General features: G+C 50.3%; 3 protein-coding genes across 3 annotated transcripts; 2 read left to right on the top strand and 1 right to left on the bottom strand.

The window, feature by feature from the left end:
• Window positions 1-333: 333 nt before the first annotated feature.
• On the top strand, window positions 334-1,212 carry EV420DRAFT_1252545 (uncharacterized protein; the record flags this gene model as incomplete). The annotated part of the gene is made up of 4 exons (XM_060466739.1): window positions 334-698; window positions 786-939; window positions 989-1,126; window positions 1,180-1,212. Coding segments are annotated over 4 exons (690 nt in total), but the record flags the coding sequence as incomplete, so codon positions are not given.
• Window positions 1,213-1,942: 730 nt separating this feature from the next.
• Window positions 1,943-2,608, top strand: EV420DRAFT_1270382 (uncharacterized protein; the record flags this gene model as incomplete). The annotated part of the gene is made up of 3 exons (XM_060467567.1): window positions 1,943-2,032; window positions 2,095-2,311; window positions 2,361-2,608. The coding sequence occupies 3 exons, from the start codon at window positions 1,943-1,945 to the stop codon at window positions 2,606-2,608; spliced, it is 555 nt and encodes a 184-aa protein (XP_060330900.1).
• A 651-nt stretch (window positions 2,609-3,259) lies between these two features.
• EV420DRAFT_1642965 (uncharacterized protein) lies at window positions 3,260-8,569 on the bottom strand (the record flags this gene model as incomplete). Its single annotated transcript, XM_060477432.1, has 14 exons — window positions 3,260-3,474; window positions 3,536-3,589; window positions 3,656-3,722; window positions 3,781-3,859; window positions 3,919-4,029; window positions 4,066-4,954; window positions 5,004-5,039; window positions 5,094-5,115; window positions 6,527-6,578; window positions 6,638-6,717; window positions 6,766-7,044; window positions 7,108-7,269; window positions 7,322-7,367; window positions 8,046-8,569. 14 exons carry the CDS (start codon window positions 8,567-8,569, stop codon window positions 3,260-3,262), a joined length of 2,616 nt encoding a protein of 871 aa, XP_060330899.1.
• Between the last annotated feature and the right edge of the window lie 6,001 nt (window positions 8,570-14,570).

Here is a 14,570-nt window from a genome sequence, read left to right as displayed (position 1 = left end):
GTAAAAAAGATCACATCAGGTGTCATCAAAGGCAGAAAGACTGTCGCATCACCTCGTGAGTACCTGTTCATTCCATGTTGAATATCACCTACCAATTTCCTATAGCCCCATCAGTTGCCCCATTGGAAGATCCTCCTCATGCCCAATCACCCTCCATTGCACCACTGCTATCTCGTACCTCAGATGCTGACCTGCCTCCACTTGAGGACCCATCAGACTTGGACTCAGACCATAGTTCCATCCGAGAGGCTCAAGCCATGGATGAGGAGATGGATGAAGCTGAGCTTGGTATGTAATTATTGGCACTAAGTGCTAATACTAATTGCAACATCAGAATGTATGATGAAAAAGTGGTCCGCTTCTGCTTATGCATTTTTCCATCCTATTCCAGCCATTGAGTACCATCATGGGTGCAAGTGTCATGTGTTTTCTTGTGCTGCGAAAGAGTGTGAGCAGGGCATTGCATGCTATCTTGATACTACTGACAAAGAGTCCATGGGAAATATGCGTAAGCATATTCGCTCTTGCTGGGGTACTGATGTTCTGGATATGGCTGATAACATTGAAAATTTGGAGAGTGCTCGCAGACTTGTCAAAGCTCACCAGAATAACAGAACAATTACTTCCATGTTTGAATGCTTGAAGGGTAAAGGTGCTGTAACATATTCCCATCATGCTCACACCAAGACTGAGATGTGGTAAGTGTTTCACAACAATGATATGGTATATTTAGAAGACTCATGTTGTTTCTGTAGCATGGAAATTGTATGATGGGTTTCTGAAAGCCTGCGGCCATTCAACATCGTCAAGGACCATGGTTTTAACTGTCTGATGAAGACCGGCCACCCAGCATATTACCCTCCCCACCCCATGACAATATCTTGTGATGCTAAGACTATTTTTGCAAAAACATGTCAGCAGATTGCAAAGCTACTTCAGGTATTTGAACCTACAATCTAGGAATGAAGCTAACATGTTAACACTGCAGGAGTACGATGGTGAATTAAACTTTGCAACTGATGCCTGGACATCACCAAACCATCAAGTCTTCATCACATTCATGGTTCACTTTATCCATGATGGTCACCCTATATGCATGCTTTTAGACTTCATTGAAGTAGCAAAGGTAATTTGAACATACCTTTTCATATGTTAATCAGAACTAACCCTCATCATCAGTCGCACTCAGGGGATAATCTTGCAGAGGCATTTGAACAGGTATTAAAAGATTTTGGAGTTACTGAAAAGGTAAGCACATCACATTAAGATCAGAAGTCATCGCTGAAGAGAACTTGCAGGTTCTAAGCATTACCTGTGACAACGCTAGCAACAATGATACTATGATCGATGCCCTTGGAGAGTCTGATGACATACCTTCATTTGCTGGCAAAGCCAGCTGCACTTGTTGCTTTGCTCATATTGTGAACCTTGTGGCCAAGAGTTTATTAAAACAGTTTGACCCTCCTGGGCACAGGTCCAATGATAATGGGGCTCCAGATGACAATGCTGAACAAGCCTTGCATGATTTGGTTGGTGGTATTGAGATTGAGGAACTAGAGGCTCGCTTATGGGACATCGAGGTGAATGGTAGTGGGGTTGAAGCTGATGATGTTGAAGGTCTTGTTGATGTGACGACAAGGCTCAGTGATGAGGACCATGAATGATGGCAGCAGGATATAAAACCTGTTCAATTGGTGTTGGCAAAGGCATGATTTATCTCTAGGATTCAAATAGATGCACCATTTCTGATAAATAAAGCCAGCTTCAAAAGCTCCTGTTCAAAATCATTCACTCCAGCATGTTACTTCTTCCTTGTTGGAAGGAGATTCTTGAACAGGATGGTCTCAAGCAAAAAATCCTGCCCTGTGATGTCTCCACACAGTGGAACTTGACGTTTGATATGATCAATACAGTATTGGAATACAAAGAAGCAGTAAAGAAGATGACAGCTGACCAGGATAATGGACTACATGAATTCAAGTTGTCGAGAGCAGAGTGGGTGGTTATCAAGGACTTGCATGATATCTTGCAGGTGTGTGACTGCTGACATAAGCCTAAATTTTCTGACTCAAATGTCCATCCTCTGGCTACCAGGTCCTGAAGGATGTGACACTGTATTTTTCCTGCTTGACACCAAGCCTCACAACAGTTATCCCTGCTATGGATCATATAGACCAAGTTCTCGCCACTGCTGCTCTCGATGACATCAAATTTTCAGCACCTATCTGTGCAGTGCTTACCATTTCGAAGGACACTCTGAATGTATACTACAACAAGACTGACCAGTCGAAGCTTTATCAGATCGCCATGGGTACATGCTTTTGCTTATGAGATTAAGTGCTTTTCTGATATGACTGTAGTCTTGCACTCTTGCCAAAAACTTACCTATTTCCGTGACGCTCAGTGGCCGTTAGCCTGGATAAATGAGGCTGAAGAATTAGTGAAGACAGAATTTGAGAAAAAGTATAAGGATAGAGTGTTGGATGTAACTGAGGAGGATACCCTGGCAGTGGACACCAAAGGAAAAGGTGCTGAACAGGTGTGTGGTATTTTATCTTATTCATTCCGCCATGCTGACCTTGTTAAATGGACTTTCTTTAGGCCTTGAGCAATATATTCAACGATCTGGATAGTGATTGACCTCCCAAATGTGGCAAACTTCAGGATGAGCTGAAGCAGTATCTCTCCTCTGACATCAAATTCACTGCTGATGTGATTCAATGGTGGCATGACAAAAGCAGTGATTACCCTTGCCTCTCAAGGATGGCCCTTGACTACTTGATGATTCCTGGTGTGTTGTTTTCATTTCTGATATGACAACAGCTGGCCATCTGAGTTGATTTAGCCACAGCTGTTGATGTTGAATGAGTTTTTAGTCAAGGTCATCTCCTCATTACACATATTCGCAATAGGTTAATGGCACAGACATCCCAGGCTTTGATGTGTCTTGGAGATTGGAGTATATTGGGCTTTATCGAGGACAATGATATTCAGGCAGTTGCACTAATGCCTGAGGTACCTGAGGCAGAGGGTGATGAGAATGGAGATATTCTCATGCCTGATGGGTGGGATGCTATCTTGTCACAGTAGATGCATCTGTATTGTCATGAATATGATGCCTTTATCTGTTCACCTGTGTACCCATGTACCCGTATTAAAATATGTTGACCTGTCTTATAACCCATACCTGCCATTATGGGTCAAAACCCTAACGGGTACAGGTATGGGTTGACTTCATGGACCTGGGGGTTTACTCGGGCTATTCACTAATGATGAAACTAGCAACCTCCTCATAGGTGGAAGCTAGGCCCTCAATGATGGCATTACTGTTCTCATGGCTGGCGATCTGGTCGAGAGAATCCACGAGCTGGCAGATCAGGTGGTTGCACTGCAGGAAGTTGCGCTGCATGAGCACGTCAAGGTGCTCCAGGTTGTGGTTAAGCGCACGGAGCTCTTTTAGGTCAGACTCCATTGCTATGGTGACAAAAGTTAGTGAGCAGGCTAAAAAGAGGAAAAATAAGAAGAGAATGCTTACAACCAACATGGTACCTCACATACTTGGCAAGTTTTGAAGACACCTTATTCATTTCTTGAGCGGTGTATCAGGTGGAACACCTGCCATGATGACTATGAGTGCACTGATCACAGGATGCACCTGGGAATTGGTTCATCCAGGTACAGTTGAGATCCCTAGTCAAGCAGGGAATGCAGTCACCAGAAACCTTGAAAAGAAAAAGGGAAAGTCAGAGAGAAGTAGGCAAAGCTAGTGAGCTCACTCACATTGGAAGCCTGCACAAAATAAGGGAAGGGATCCAAGCATGCACCAAAGATGCCATTCTTGTCACTATACCAGACGGGCCTAGGATACATGATGATTGAGATAATGGAGAGAAGATGGAAGCAGAGAAAGAAACTCACTTGAAGAAGGCAGCAGGGCCCTCACGAATATCTTCAAAGGTTAAGGCTTCGAGCTCCGAGCAGCTAGTAGAGTGGCGGCTGATAGCAACCTCAGTCCCAGCACCAGGCTTGCTAAGCATATAACAAGTATCAGATTTGTGAGCTCACTTTTTGGCCTTCCCCTTTTCAGGTGAGACCTGCTCCTTCTTCTCCTTCTTGGCATCAGAAATCCTGTGCTTCTTCTTGGGAGGCACATCATCATTGGAGCCTGATTCTGACTCCTCAGGGAGCTCAACGATAGGGGGAAGAACAGCTGCCTTGGTAGCAGCAGCACACGAGCATGTAAGAGGAATGTGAGGAGGAGAATCCTCCACCGGCAGAGTTGGAACTCTAGCAGCTTGGAGCTGCTTCTTGCACTTGGCTAGATGAGAGGGCCCAGCCACAGGTGTGGGGCTCAGATAGGCAATGGTATGGTGGAGAGCAGATGTATGGACACACAAGAAAGGGGGAGGGGAACGAATGGACTCTGCAGCCTGAGGAGGAGTTGCTGGTGGAGCCTTGGTCTTCTGGGCAAGCTTTTTCTTCCTGGAAGGAGAGGTGCCGGCCTTCCCTTTGCCCTTGCTATGGGTAGTACATTTGGAAACCTCCACAACAGGAGATCCCATATCAAAGTCATGATCAGTGATGAGGTTGCCAGAAACAGCATCATGGACAAGCTCAGGTGAAGGTGCCCGAGCTTCCTTGATGACAGGAATATCATCAAAGAGATCGCCAGTGCCACTGAAGTCAGATGGAGGCTGAGGAGACCGAGAAGGAGGATGATGACCATCGTCCTTCTCAGAACTTGGGAAGAATAACGGCTCTTGAGGCTGTGGGGTAGAATTGATCTCCTGTAAAGCAGGAGGGACAGGTGCTGCAGAAAACTCCCCATTCCCAACAACCAGAGGCAGGGGAGGGCTCACTTGAGCATGGAGCTGGCATTGAGAAGTACGGCTTGACATCACCATAGGCAGAGCAGGGTGCATGGGGGTAGAAAACAATGAGAAGTGAATAGCGACTGTGAGTAACTAGCAAGAGAACTAGAACAGAACTCAGAGTCCACTCACCCTTGGCTGAGGAAGTCTTGAGTCCAGGGGTAGCAGCTGGAAATAAAAGGAGTAAGCGACCAGAGACAGAGAATGAGAGGAAGAACTCACACTCTGAGGTTGAGGTCAATGCCTAGGGTCAGGAGCTAGAAGGAGGAGAGCCTGAGTTAGCGAGCTTGCTAAGTTAGGATAGGATATTCAGCCACTTACTCGGTGATATGCCGTCTATGCATTCACACCTAGATTTTGCGATTTTATAACAATACTATTGCATGTCTATCCTATACTAGTCATATATCAAGGGCTATAGTTGAGACTTCGGACTGATAGTCAAGTTAGCATGCTACTAGTTGAGTCAGGACTTAGGAATGATACCACTAGTGGGTCAGCCTTACCAGCTGACCAGACTAGCACCTCCAAAGCTAGTATGACTTAGTAAAATATGGTCACTAGTAAAGAGTACAGCTGCTAGCGCCCAAACAAGAAGTAAGAACCCACACAGATCTCAACTATTCAGTCACTAGTGGACCAATCTGGGCATGAACACCTAAGTCAGGATGACTAGTCACATGAGCACTTCTGAAAGGACTTAGAAATGAACCAGTAAAGGCATAACCCTTAGCCCAGATCTGGCTAGTGTGATACAGATCTCATGCGATCAGCACTAGTATAGCTGGGCTGTGCCCCAATCATGATCGAGCAGTTGCTACAGGCACAGTTACCCAACTATTCATATAGCCGTGTCACTAGTGGAGCACTGCTGGGCAAAGGGTGTGGAAACAACCCAATAGCGGAGTCCCTCGACCCGCTATCTGACAGAAAGAACAGGCTAGGCTGACTATTGTGTGATTATTCACCATATTTCATGACTAGCCAAGACATCCTTACCAATATTACCCCTAAAGAATTTATTTATATTTATTCTGTACCTGTCTCTGTAGTATATAAGTAGTAGAAGGGGTGGCCTCACAAGCAGGCAAGCCATCCCCGCCATTGTGACCTACTAGTCTGTATTCTAGTGCCCCAATTAAAGACCTTTGTGCTTAACCTCGATGAAGTGTCTACTAGTCACTTAGTCACCTATAGTATTGAACAAATTGAAGTGTCTTAAAGTTGTTATTCTGTCTTGGAGTGACTCAGAGCATTTCGAAGTTAGTTAAAGTATTTGTTCTTAGGCCAAGAGTGCCACTAGTCGAGCCTAGGGTGCCGCTAGTCAAGTGTAGATCACTTGTGAGACCCAGTATTTGGCCCAGAGTGCCACTAGTTTCGGAGTATCAGAGTCAGACCGAGCGCAGTTGCTCAAACTAAGTCACTATTCACTCAATTGTGTCTTAAAACCCCGCTAGTGCGAGTATTACATCTTGTGCAGCTCACTAGTACCAAATACAAGTCTTTGAACAACCTTTTCCTGATTTATTGAAGTCTGCAGAGTGCTTCTATTGTACTCAAAACACCCGAACTCAATATAATTGGTGATTTGTGTGGAGTGGTTGAGGTTTGGTAGGATAAAGTTCACTATCTATCCACTAGTCTTAGTCGCTCACCGTTACTGAGCACATCATCGGCAGAGTAGACAGCACTGGAAGACTGGCAGTACTGGAGGATGAAAGCTGTTAGAAAAGTGAGGAGGAATGATCAAAGGAAAGAGGACTTACACCCGGCAATTGAGATCAAGGAAGGTTGCAGCTAAAGGCAGGGCATTCCTGGGAGTTGAGGCTGGAACCCTCAACATCTGCTGCAGGTTGTGAATAGAGGCCACCAAGTGGTGGCAACCGTGATGCACAGTGGGAGGCTGAGACTCAGAGGCTGGGGGAGGACATGACGACAGAGGCATGTGAAGCTGATAAGGTGGAGGTGCTGGAGTCAAAGGAAGGCAAGGCACAGGAGTATGAGGAGGAGCCAGAGTTGAAGGCCCAGCAGGAGGATCCACCGGACAAGGAGAAAAAGGGAGCACTGGCACCAGAGTGAGAGTCTGCCCATTAGAGAGTAGGCTAAAATTTGAAGTCACTGGTGCACTGGGTTGGGCACCATGGCGGCAACAAGGCTGAGGAGTAGGGGATCCCTGCTTGGAAGCGAGCTCATCAACATCATCCAGAAGAGGAGTTGGGTATCATGGAAAAATGACACCCGGGAAGGCCTCTTTGTCGATCAGTGGAGCACAAAGGATGTCCTCAGATTCCAAAACCTCCTGCTGCAGGAGGTAGTGAACGAGAGGCAGTGGTGGAGATGTCATAACAAAGCCAGGTTCACCAGAGAAGGGTAACCCAACTGTTAGGCATGGTAGGCCCTATAGAACCATAAATTAAATGGGCAGGGATAAGAGGAAAAGTGAGACTCACATGAGAAGGCCATGTCTCAGCAGGGACATGGGCGATGAGCTGGTTCCTGTTAAGCACTAACTCTAATCTGAGCCAAGGCTGGTCTCTATCCTGTCACTCGTGTTCGGTGATTCAGTGTTAGAGAGGCGTTGGTAGATTGTGAGAAGTTAGGCATCACTTATAGTGAAAGCAAGGAGCTTGTAAGAGTTAAGAGTATATAACCTTAGCCGAAGCTGGGGACTAAGGCCACAGCATAGGCTAGCTTAAATACATGTTGGACTTGTACTAAGAATAGTATCTACAAGGGCACATGCAGTGAGAAGTGTGCCTTTCAACGAATGAGAAGTGAGGACACTAAAAGAAGTGGACTCCCGATGAATGAGAGTAAAGAGTGCATATCACCTGCATCTGCACAGGACTCCGTCTGAATAGGCTGCACCCCATAGACCGCCCTCAACTAGTGGTCAACTCCTGTTCAACCACTAAGAAGCATGATGCCATCAAGAGAAGCATGATGGTGCATGCGAGTTGTCGGTCATCCAGGATGTGGCAGCTGTGAACTGGGGTGACAGCAACTGGGTAAACGGGTAAGGAGTGTGCCAGTGGAATATCATGGGTCTGAGAGATAAGATAGGTAGGTCCAGGGTTCTGAGGGATAAGGATAAGATAAGATAAGAAAAATAGGGGTAAAGTCATAATAATACCCCCGACTAAGACTGTCATCCTGACAGTTCTTTAGACGTACTCACTCCCTGAGTCGAGGGAGTTAGTAGATTCCATATCCGATTCGTAGTCCTTGTTTTGTTCCCAAGCAGACATGCCCCATTCTTCTAAAGGGAAGCTGGGGTCAATCTGAGTCGTTAAAGGAGAAATGGAATGCTCATTTTCGAAGACGTCTTCATCCATGTCTGATGAATAAAAGTCCTGCTCGTCACAGAATAAGGGATCGGTATGATTCTCATTTGAGGTTGGAAAGAGTGTTGAGCTCTCAGTTGAAGAGCCAGGAGATGATGTGGTTATACATCCTCCTTTGTTTTCCAAGTGTCGCAAATCATGATCCTCTATGCGGTCTTCCTTGTTTTCATATTGTTTGACAAGTTCTTCGGCATTGGCGAGGTTGCTCCTTTTGAGCCAAGTAGCTTCCTCCACTGGGTATCCTTTCCATTTGACCAAATATTCGGTTATGGTCCTCCAGCTGTGTCCTCGACTGATGATGTGGTTGCGGTCCTGAAGTAGTTCTTCTACTTCATATTCTTCTTCGCCTTCCATGAGCTCTGGCTTGGGTGGCGGAGGTTTTTCCTGGTTGGAAAACCCTGGGAGGACATACGGAGTTAGGTATCATTCATTGAACTTGTTGTGGATCTTCCATCCTGGTGGTAGCTTTAGCTCGTACGTGGAGGGCCCCTTCTTGGAGATTATTTCAAAGGGGCCGATGCGCTTATTATCTAGCTTTTTCACTGGTCGGGGAAGGTGAAGGTTGGTTGAATCCAACCAGACTTTATCACCTGGTTGGTACTCTTGCGCAGGACAAGTGTGTTTGTCATAAGCCTTTCTCATACCCTTGGCAGCTTTATTCAGAGAGTGTTCCGCTTGTTTGCATACTCTCTGGAGGCTTTCGACAAAGTCAGTTACCGATGGTGTGTTACGGTTTATTCATTTCTTTTCCTTTTTCTTATGTATTCAAGCTTACTCTATGCTGCGGTTCTGATCGGACATTCTCACAGTACTATTTTTAGTCTACTCAACGTGTATTTAAGTAAAGCCTCAGCTGGTCTGAACCCCAGCTTCGGCTAAGGTTTAATCTACCTAACATCGAACTCCTTGTTTCGCGACTATCTAAGTTCGCTCCTGACTCCTCCACATCGCCTTTGACCTCCGAGACCATCGTCCACCGAAGTGCGAGTGGCGATCCTTGGTTGATCTAAGTCGATAAGAGTTAGTGGCTAACATTTAGCCGAAGCTCGACCCTTCGCCGCCCAGTGCCACGTCAGAGAACGAACACTGCTCGACGACTTGATATCATTGTATTCCCTAGTTGACCGAAACGGTCGCTAGTGGCATTTGACGCTTCATCGGTGCCATCGCTCCCTTGGATCAACAAAAAGCATTTACCTCAAAATTCACCCGATACACCTCCTTGTCGCAGTAGCCCTTTGGGTTACGCCCTTCGACCTACTACTTCAAGCTGCTGTGGTCGCGTGGATTTTACCCCACATCATTGACGACCCTATCCTTGCAGTTCTAGTAACTGTCTTCCTCACCCTTGCTCTCATACGGGTCTGTATCGCCGCTCCGCTTCTAGCAGGACTGCTAGTCGCTCTCTACGGCGCATACGTTCCTCTTGTCTGAGGCACCATGAGACCCTTCCCTTTAGCCTTAAAGTCAGCATCACTGTTAACAGTAATACTGTTGGCCTTGACTGACCCTTCCTTTGACGACGATACACCGTTGATGACCGGCCCCAACTACGAGACCGACCTCAACCTAATTATCGCGACCCTCGCCGCCCTAACCATCCTTGCCTTGACCGTCGTATGGTCTATCCTTACCACCGGCACTCTCAAAAGATAAGCCAGCGGACGGATGCCCTTATCCGACGCCATTCCCATCGCCTCCACGCTTTTTATAACCTTTTTCTTGTTCACTTCTTTGTACTACCTCCAGCGGTGCTGTCGCCAGCAGAGGCGCGTACGAGCACAACTCCCGTTTCATTACGTTCCAGCAACACCAGCGTATCCACCGCCAATAATCTTCATTCCCATGGCATCGCAACAAACCCTTCACGATGGCTGACCCATCACACCCAGGGGACCTGGAGAGTCCCTCTACGGGTCGTCGCAGTCCAGCTCGGGATCCTCAGGATCGAGCACCGACTCCTACAGAAGTGCCACCGCCGAGTCCGATGAGTCTGTTGACATCACCGATACCCAGGGGGTACTCCTCGACGGAGGAGACTCACCCCTACCAGGCCTCTTCGCTCAGTCTCCAGTCGCAGGCCAGCCAGGAGAAGAAGGAAGGGATTTGGAGTCGGGCGAAGAAGAGGATGTCGATACCGAGTACGAAGGGGATGAGCTCACCGAGCTCGAAAGAATCCGACTCGAAGACCTCCTCGGTGACCTCTACCCGAACGAGGAGGAAGATGCAGCCTATACCGGAGACAACTGGAGCGGACGCTCCCAGAACAAGTGGACCGAGTCGGAGTGGGGGAACAGAAGAATCGCGGCGGATGATGCACGAGACTGAGCCAGGCTCGCCACGTCTCGAGGGCGGAGACCCCGAGATGATTTCGACGAGGACTCCGGGGAGCTTAGCCTCGGAGCCTCCGTGGCTACCACCAGTGCAGCTAACCCACACCTTGTTTCAGGCTCCTGGCCAACCGATCGAGGAGAGCCAGTCGCCTGGTACCCCCGTACCAGTTGGGTCTACGCCGATGACCGGCAAGAGACTCCTCTGGCCAGAGACGCGCCCCGACCAGAGCCCGACCTGGTCCCTGAAAGGACCGAGACCCCTGCGGTCGCTCCCGCCGTCCCCTCGCACGAGCCGACGAGTGGGGAGCTTTGGAGCGAGTTCCCAGAGTACGACACCAAGGAACTTGGAACAATTACCGTTTCCGAGCGGCTCGCCGGAGTCTCCAATTGGGAGCCGTCCGTCGCATCGAGAGCCTTCGCCGACCCCGTCCCTCTATCCCAGCGTCTGTGGCCTCTCTTATATCACACGTACGTCGAGTCCCTCGGACTCCCTAGAGATGCCCGGGAATCCCCAGAAGTCGAGGCCCGAATGGAGCAAGGAAGAGCGCATGACACACGCATCCGCAGAGCCGAGGAGGACACACTCCAAGGACCCGGAGGCTGGTGGGACTTACCCCTCGAGCCCGACGCAACCCCCGCCGAGGTCGAGAACAGAATACGAGCCGCGGCAGTCAGATATACCGGAGCCACTAGAAGGGCCGGAACCGATCTCGAGGCGCGAAGAAGAGCCTGGGAGTCCTACCAGGCCGAAATCAGCGACGAGGACTCTGACATCGGGAGATGGAGAAGGAATAAGGAGCTCGACAGGCTCGCCCGAGAGAGGAAGGCAGCCGAGGATGCCAAGTCGTCCACCAAACCGAACCCTCGAACCGACGGTAATGGCAGCGGTGAGGCAGGTCCTTCTTAGGGGACCCTTCCCGTGGCCGGGCATCTTCAACCTCCTTCCCTGGCACGGACTGTATGAAATCATGATGGAGGACATGGAGAAGGATCCCCACTGGCTGTTCTCGGAAGCCAGGGAAGATTACCGCCACGCCAAAAGCATGGGCGATGTATATCTTATGAAGAATATCCTGGAAGTGGAGACCTGGCATCGGGCGGCCTTGGTCTGGAACATGATGAATCCTGAGGCCCCGCAGCCTGGATGCGAGCCGTACAGATGCCCGCAACCGATGCCTCACCCGACTGATCCATCGGACTTTTTCCCTGAAGGGTTCTTCGGAGGAGCAGGGGAGGATGACGGTGGGTACAACGATCCGGGGGCCGGGCCCTCGAACCCAGACAAGGGCAAGCAATCCATGGTCCCACCAGTACCGCCCAAACCACCGTGATACCCGGATCCCATGGGCTACCCGCCCCCGGGAGAGAATCGGGGCCTGCGGTTGCTTTCGCGACCACCCAAGCCGCCGGTGCCCCCTCATGTCCCCTCGCCACCGGATCCGATACCCCTGTGGCAGCTAGCCCCCGGGTCAGTCAATAACCCCTGGAACGATGTTAAACCCAAGCTGGTGACCCAGCCCGAGTATTTCACCGGGGTCTCTTCGGACATCACGCGCTTCCTGCACCACTGCGAGGTCTACTTCACGGTGTTTCCCCTGTACTACACGATGAACGATCAGGGGCACAACCCCTATCGCATCACGTTCGCGCAAGGGTACTTACGGGGGGACGCGCAGCAGTGGTGGGTTGATCAATACTATCGGTACCGGGACCCGCAGGGGCATTGGAGGTTCCCCACTTGGGCGGAGTTCTCCAACGACCTCACGCGCGAGTTCTGCGAAGTCGCAGAATTGACCATATGGAAGGCCGAATGGAAGAAGATCCGCCAATCGGACTTCAAGTCGGCCATGGAGTTCTTTGCGAAATTCGAGAGATTAGCTCACAAGTGCGAGGAGTTCAGAGATGAGAAGCAAATGTTCGAAGCCGTAGAAGCGGCAATCAGGCCGACGGTGCGCAACACGGTTATGCATGGGGACAATGAGCACCCCACAACCTATGCCGAGTGGAAGGCACGAGTGTTACGCATCGACGCAAACTATCGATACGGAGTCGCCCAAGGACTGGGCAGTAAGTCCTCCTCGAACCAGGGAGGTTTGGGTCAAGGCAATCAATCATCACAGAAGGGTGGTGGGCAAGGGTCGAGTGGTGATAAGAAGGATGCCACGGGGACAACCTATGGGGGTGCCGGGCAGCCGATGGAGATCGACAAGTTGCGAAGCGACAAACGATGCTTCAAATGCGGCAATACCGGGTGGAGCTGGGACCATAAATGTCCGACGGACAAATCGAAATGGCTTCCCGTCAAACTCCCACCTCGCAAAAAGCCCAACGCCCAACGCCTCCGCCAATTACTTGAGGAAGCCGAGAAGGAGGAGAATGGAAAAGATACGAAGATAGAGGAGGTCAAGGACGATAAGTCGTCAAAAGACCAGCCGGCATCGAAATAAGCGATTCGACGGCGTCGGCAAAGGACTTAGTTTCCACTGGTGCGCGCTCCTGTACTTGTAGTAAGGCTCAATCCGTATGTGTAGGTACTCCCTACGATCAATATACCAATTTTTTCGCCGCTCTACCAGTAGAAGAAACTAAAGAAAACGAATCGCCAACCACCGACGGCATAGGAGGGGATTCCTGCTGCTCTACGCAGCCCGTGTCCAGCACTGAACCCCTAGGGGCTGTCCGAGCTCAGGAACCCCCGGCTCACCGCACAGGGAAAGCCCCTCGAGGGCAGAGCCCCCTAGGTCGAGTCCCAACTGCACCCCAGACGTGGGGAGGTCACCCCGGAGAGGGAGAAAGGTCGACAACCCAGCCCACTGGGCCTGCGTCTTCGCTTGTGGAGCCGTCTGTTCCAGCGGGATGCGCCGGAAAAGCAGCTGAGGCAGTGAACCTGGACGACCACCCTCACCCAGTAGTCACCCAAGCGATCAACAGTGAGGACCATACGGGCGAGCCAATATGTGTGCCCCTGCGAAGGGTTACCCGAAGTACCGCCGGGTCCAGGAAGAGCAGTAAGTACAGGACAACTGTGGAGGTTACAACGCCGCACACAAGCACCCTTGGCCGGGGTCGAACCCAGGGCAGCGAGCCCTCCTCCACCACCTCAACTACCAAAGGCGCCCAAGTGCCGCCTCGGGACCTTTCTCGTCCCGGTGACCAAATGCCACTTCGAGGGAAGACCCCCTCGGTCTCGCTGGAGGAAGTAGAAGATGAAGAAGCACACTTACGGTCCGACATTCCGGTCGTGACCCTGAGGAGGGCGTCTCCTCCCACCGCGCCTAATGACAAAAAGGTGATTGCGGAGATGTACTACGAGCCCCACGGCATTTTGTGGACCCGCAGAGCTCTACACATCGCCAGGACGGACTCGGCGGCCCGTGCTGCACTTAACGTTTGGGTACACCTGCGACAGAGAGGGGAGGTCGATGACCGTTTATGTCATCAGTTGGAAGAGCAGACAGAAACGGCCGCTCAAGCTCGGGAGAGGTGGCAGTGGATGGAAGATCTTCAGAAGCCCCCAATGTATATTCGAGGCCGGAAAGGGCGTAATGTCTCAATAAAAGTGCGTTTGGAGACCCTAGACACGAGGGAGATCCACGAAGTTAGCGCCCTGGTCCACAGCGGGGCCACGGGTAGTTCTATTGACCGCACCTGGGCTCAGGAACACGACCTCAACCTCAAAAAGGCGGCCCGACCCGTCCCAGTTTACAATGCCGACGGCACCCGAAACAAGGGAGGAGATATCACGGAGTATGCCGAAGTCAGGTTACGTATTGGGGACCACGTGGAGCGGATCGAACTAGCTGTAGTCGATCTAGGCTCCACCCCTCTTTTCCTGGGGCACGATTGGTTGCAACGTCATAACCCCCTGATTGACTGGACCACGGGGGCCATTACCCTGGCCCGTTGCGCTTGTCGGAAGATCCTGTTCTCCCTCCCCGACACCGACCCTACCTCATGGTGGGAGGAGTATGAGGAAGGGGACACTATTTTAGTCGTAGACTTTGAAGAGGCCTTCCACGTGC

This window comes from Desarmillaria tabescens, assembly GCF_030435595.1.
Source record: "Desarmillaria tabescens strain CCBAS 213 chromosome Unknown EV420scaffold_17, whole genome shotgun sequence".
NCBI lineage: Eukaryota > Fungi > Basidiomycota > Agaricomycetes > Agaricales > Physalacriaceae > Desarmillaria > Desarmillaria tabescens.
Note: the sequence above shows the minus strand (reverse complement) of the source record. Positions and strands in the feature narration are given on the sequence as shown.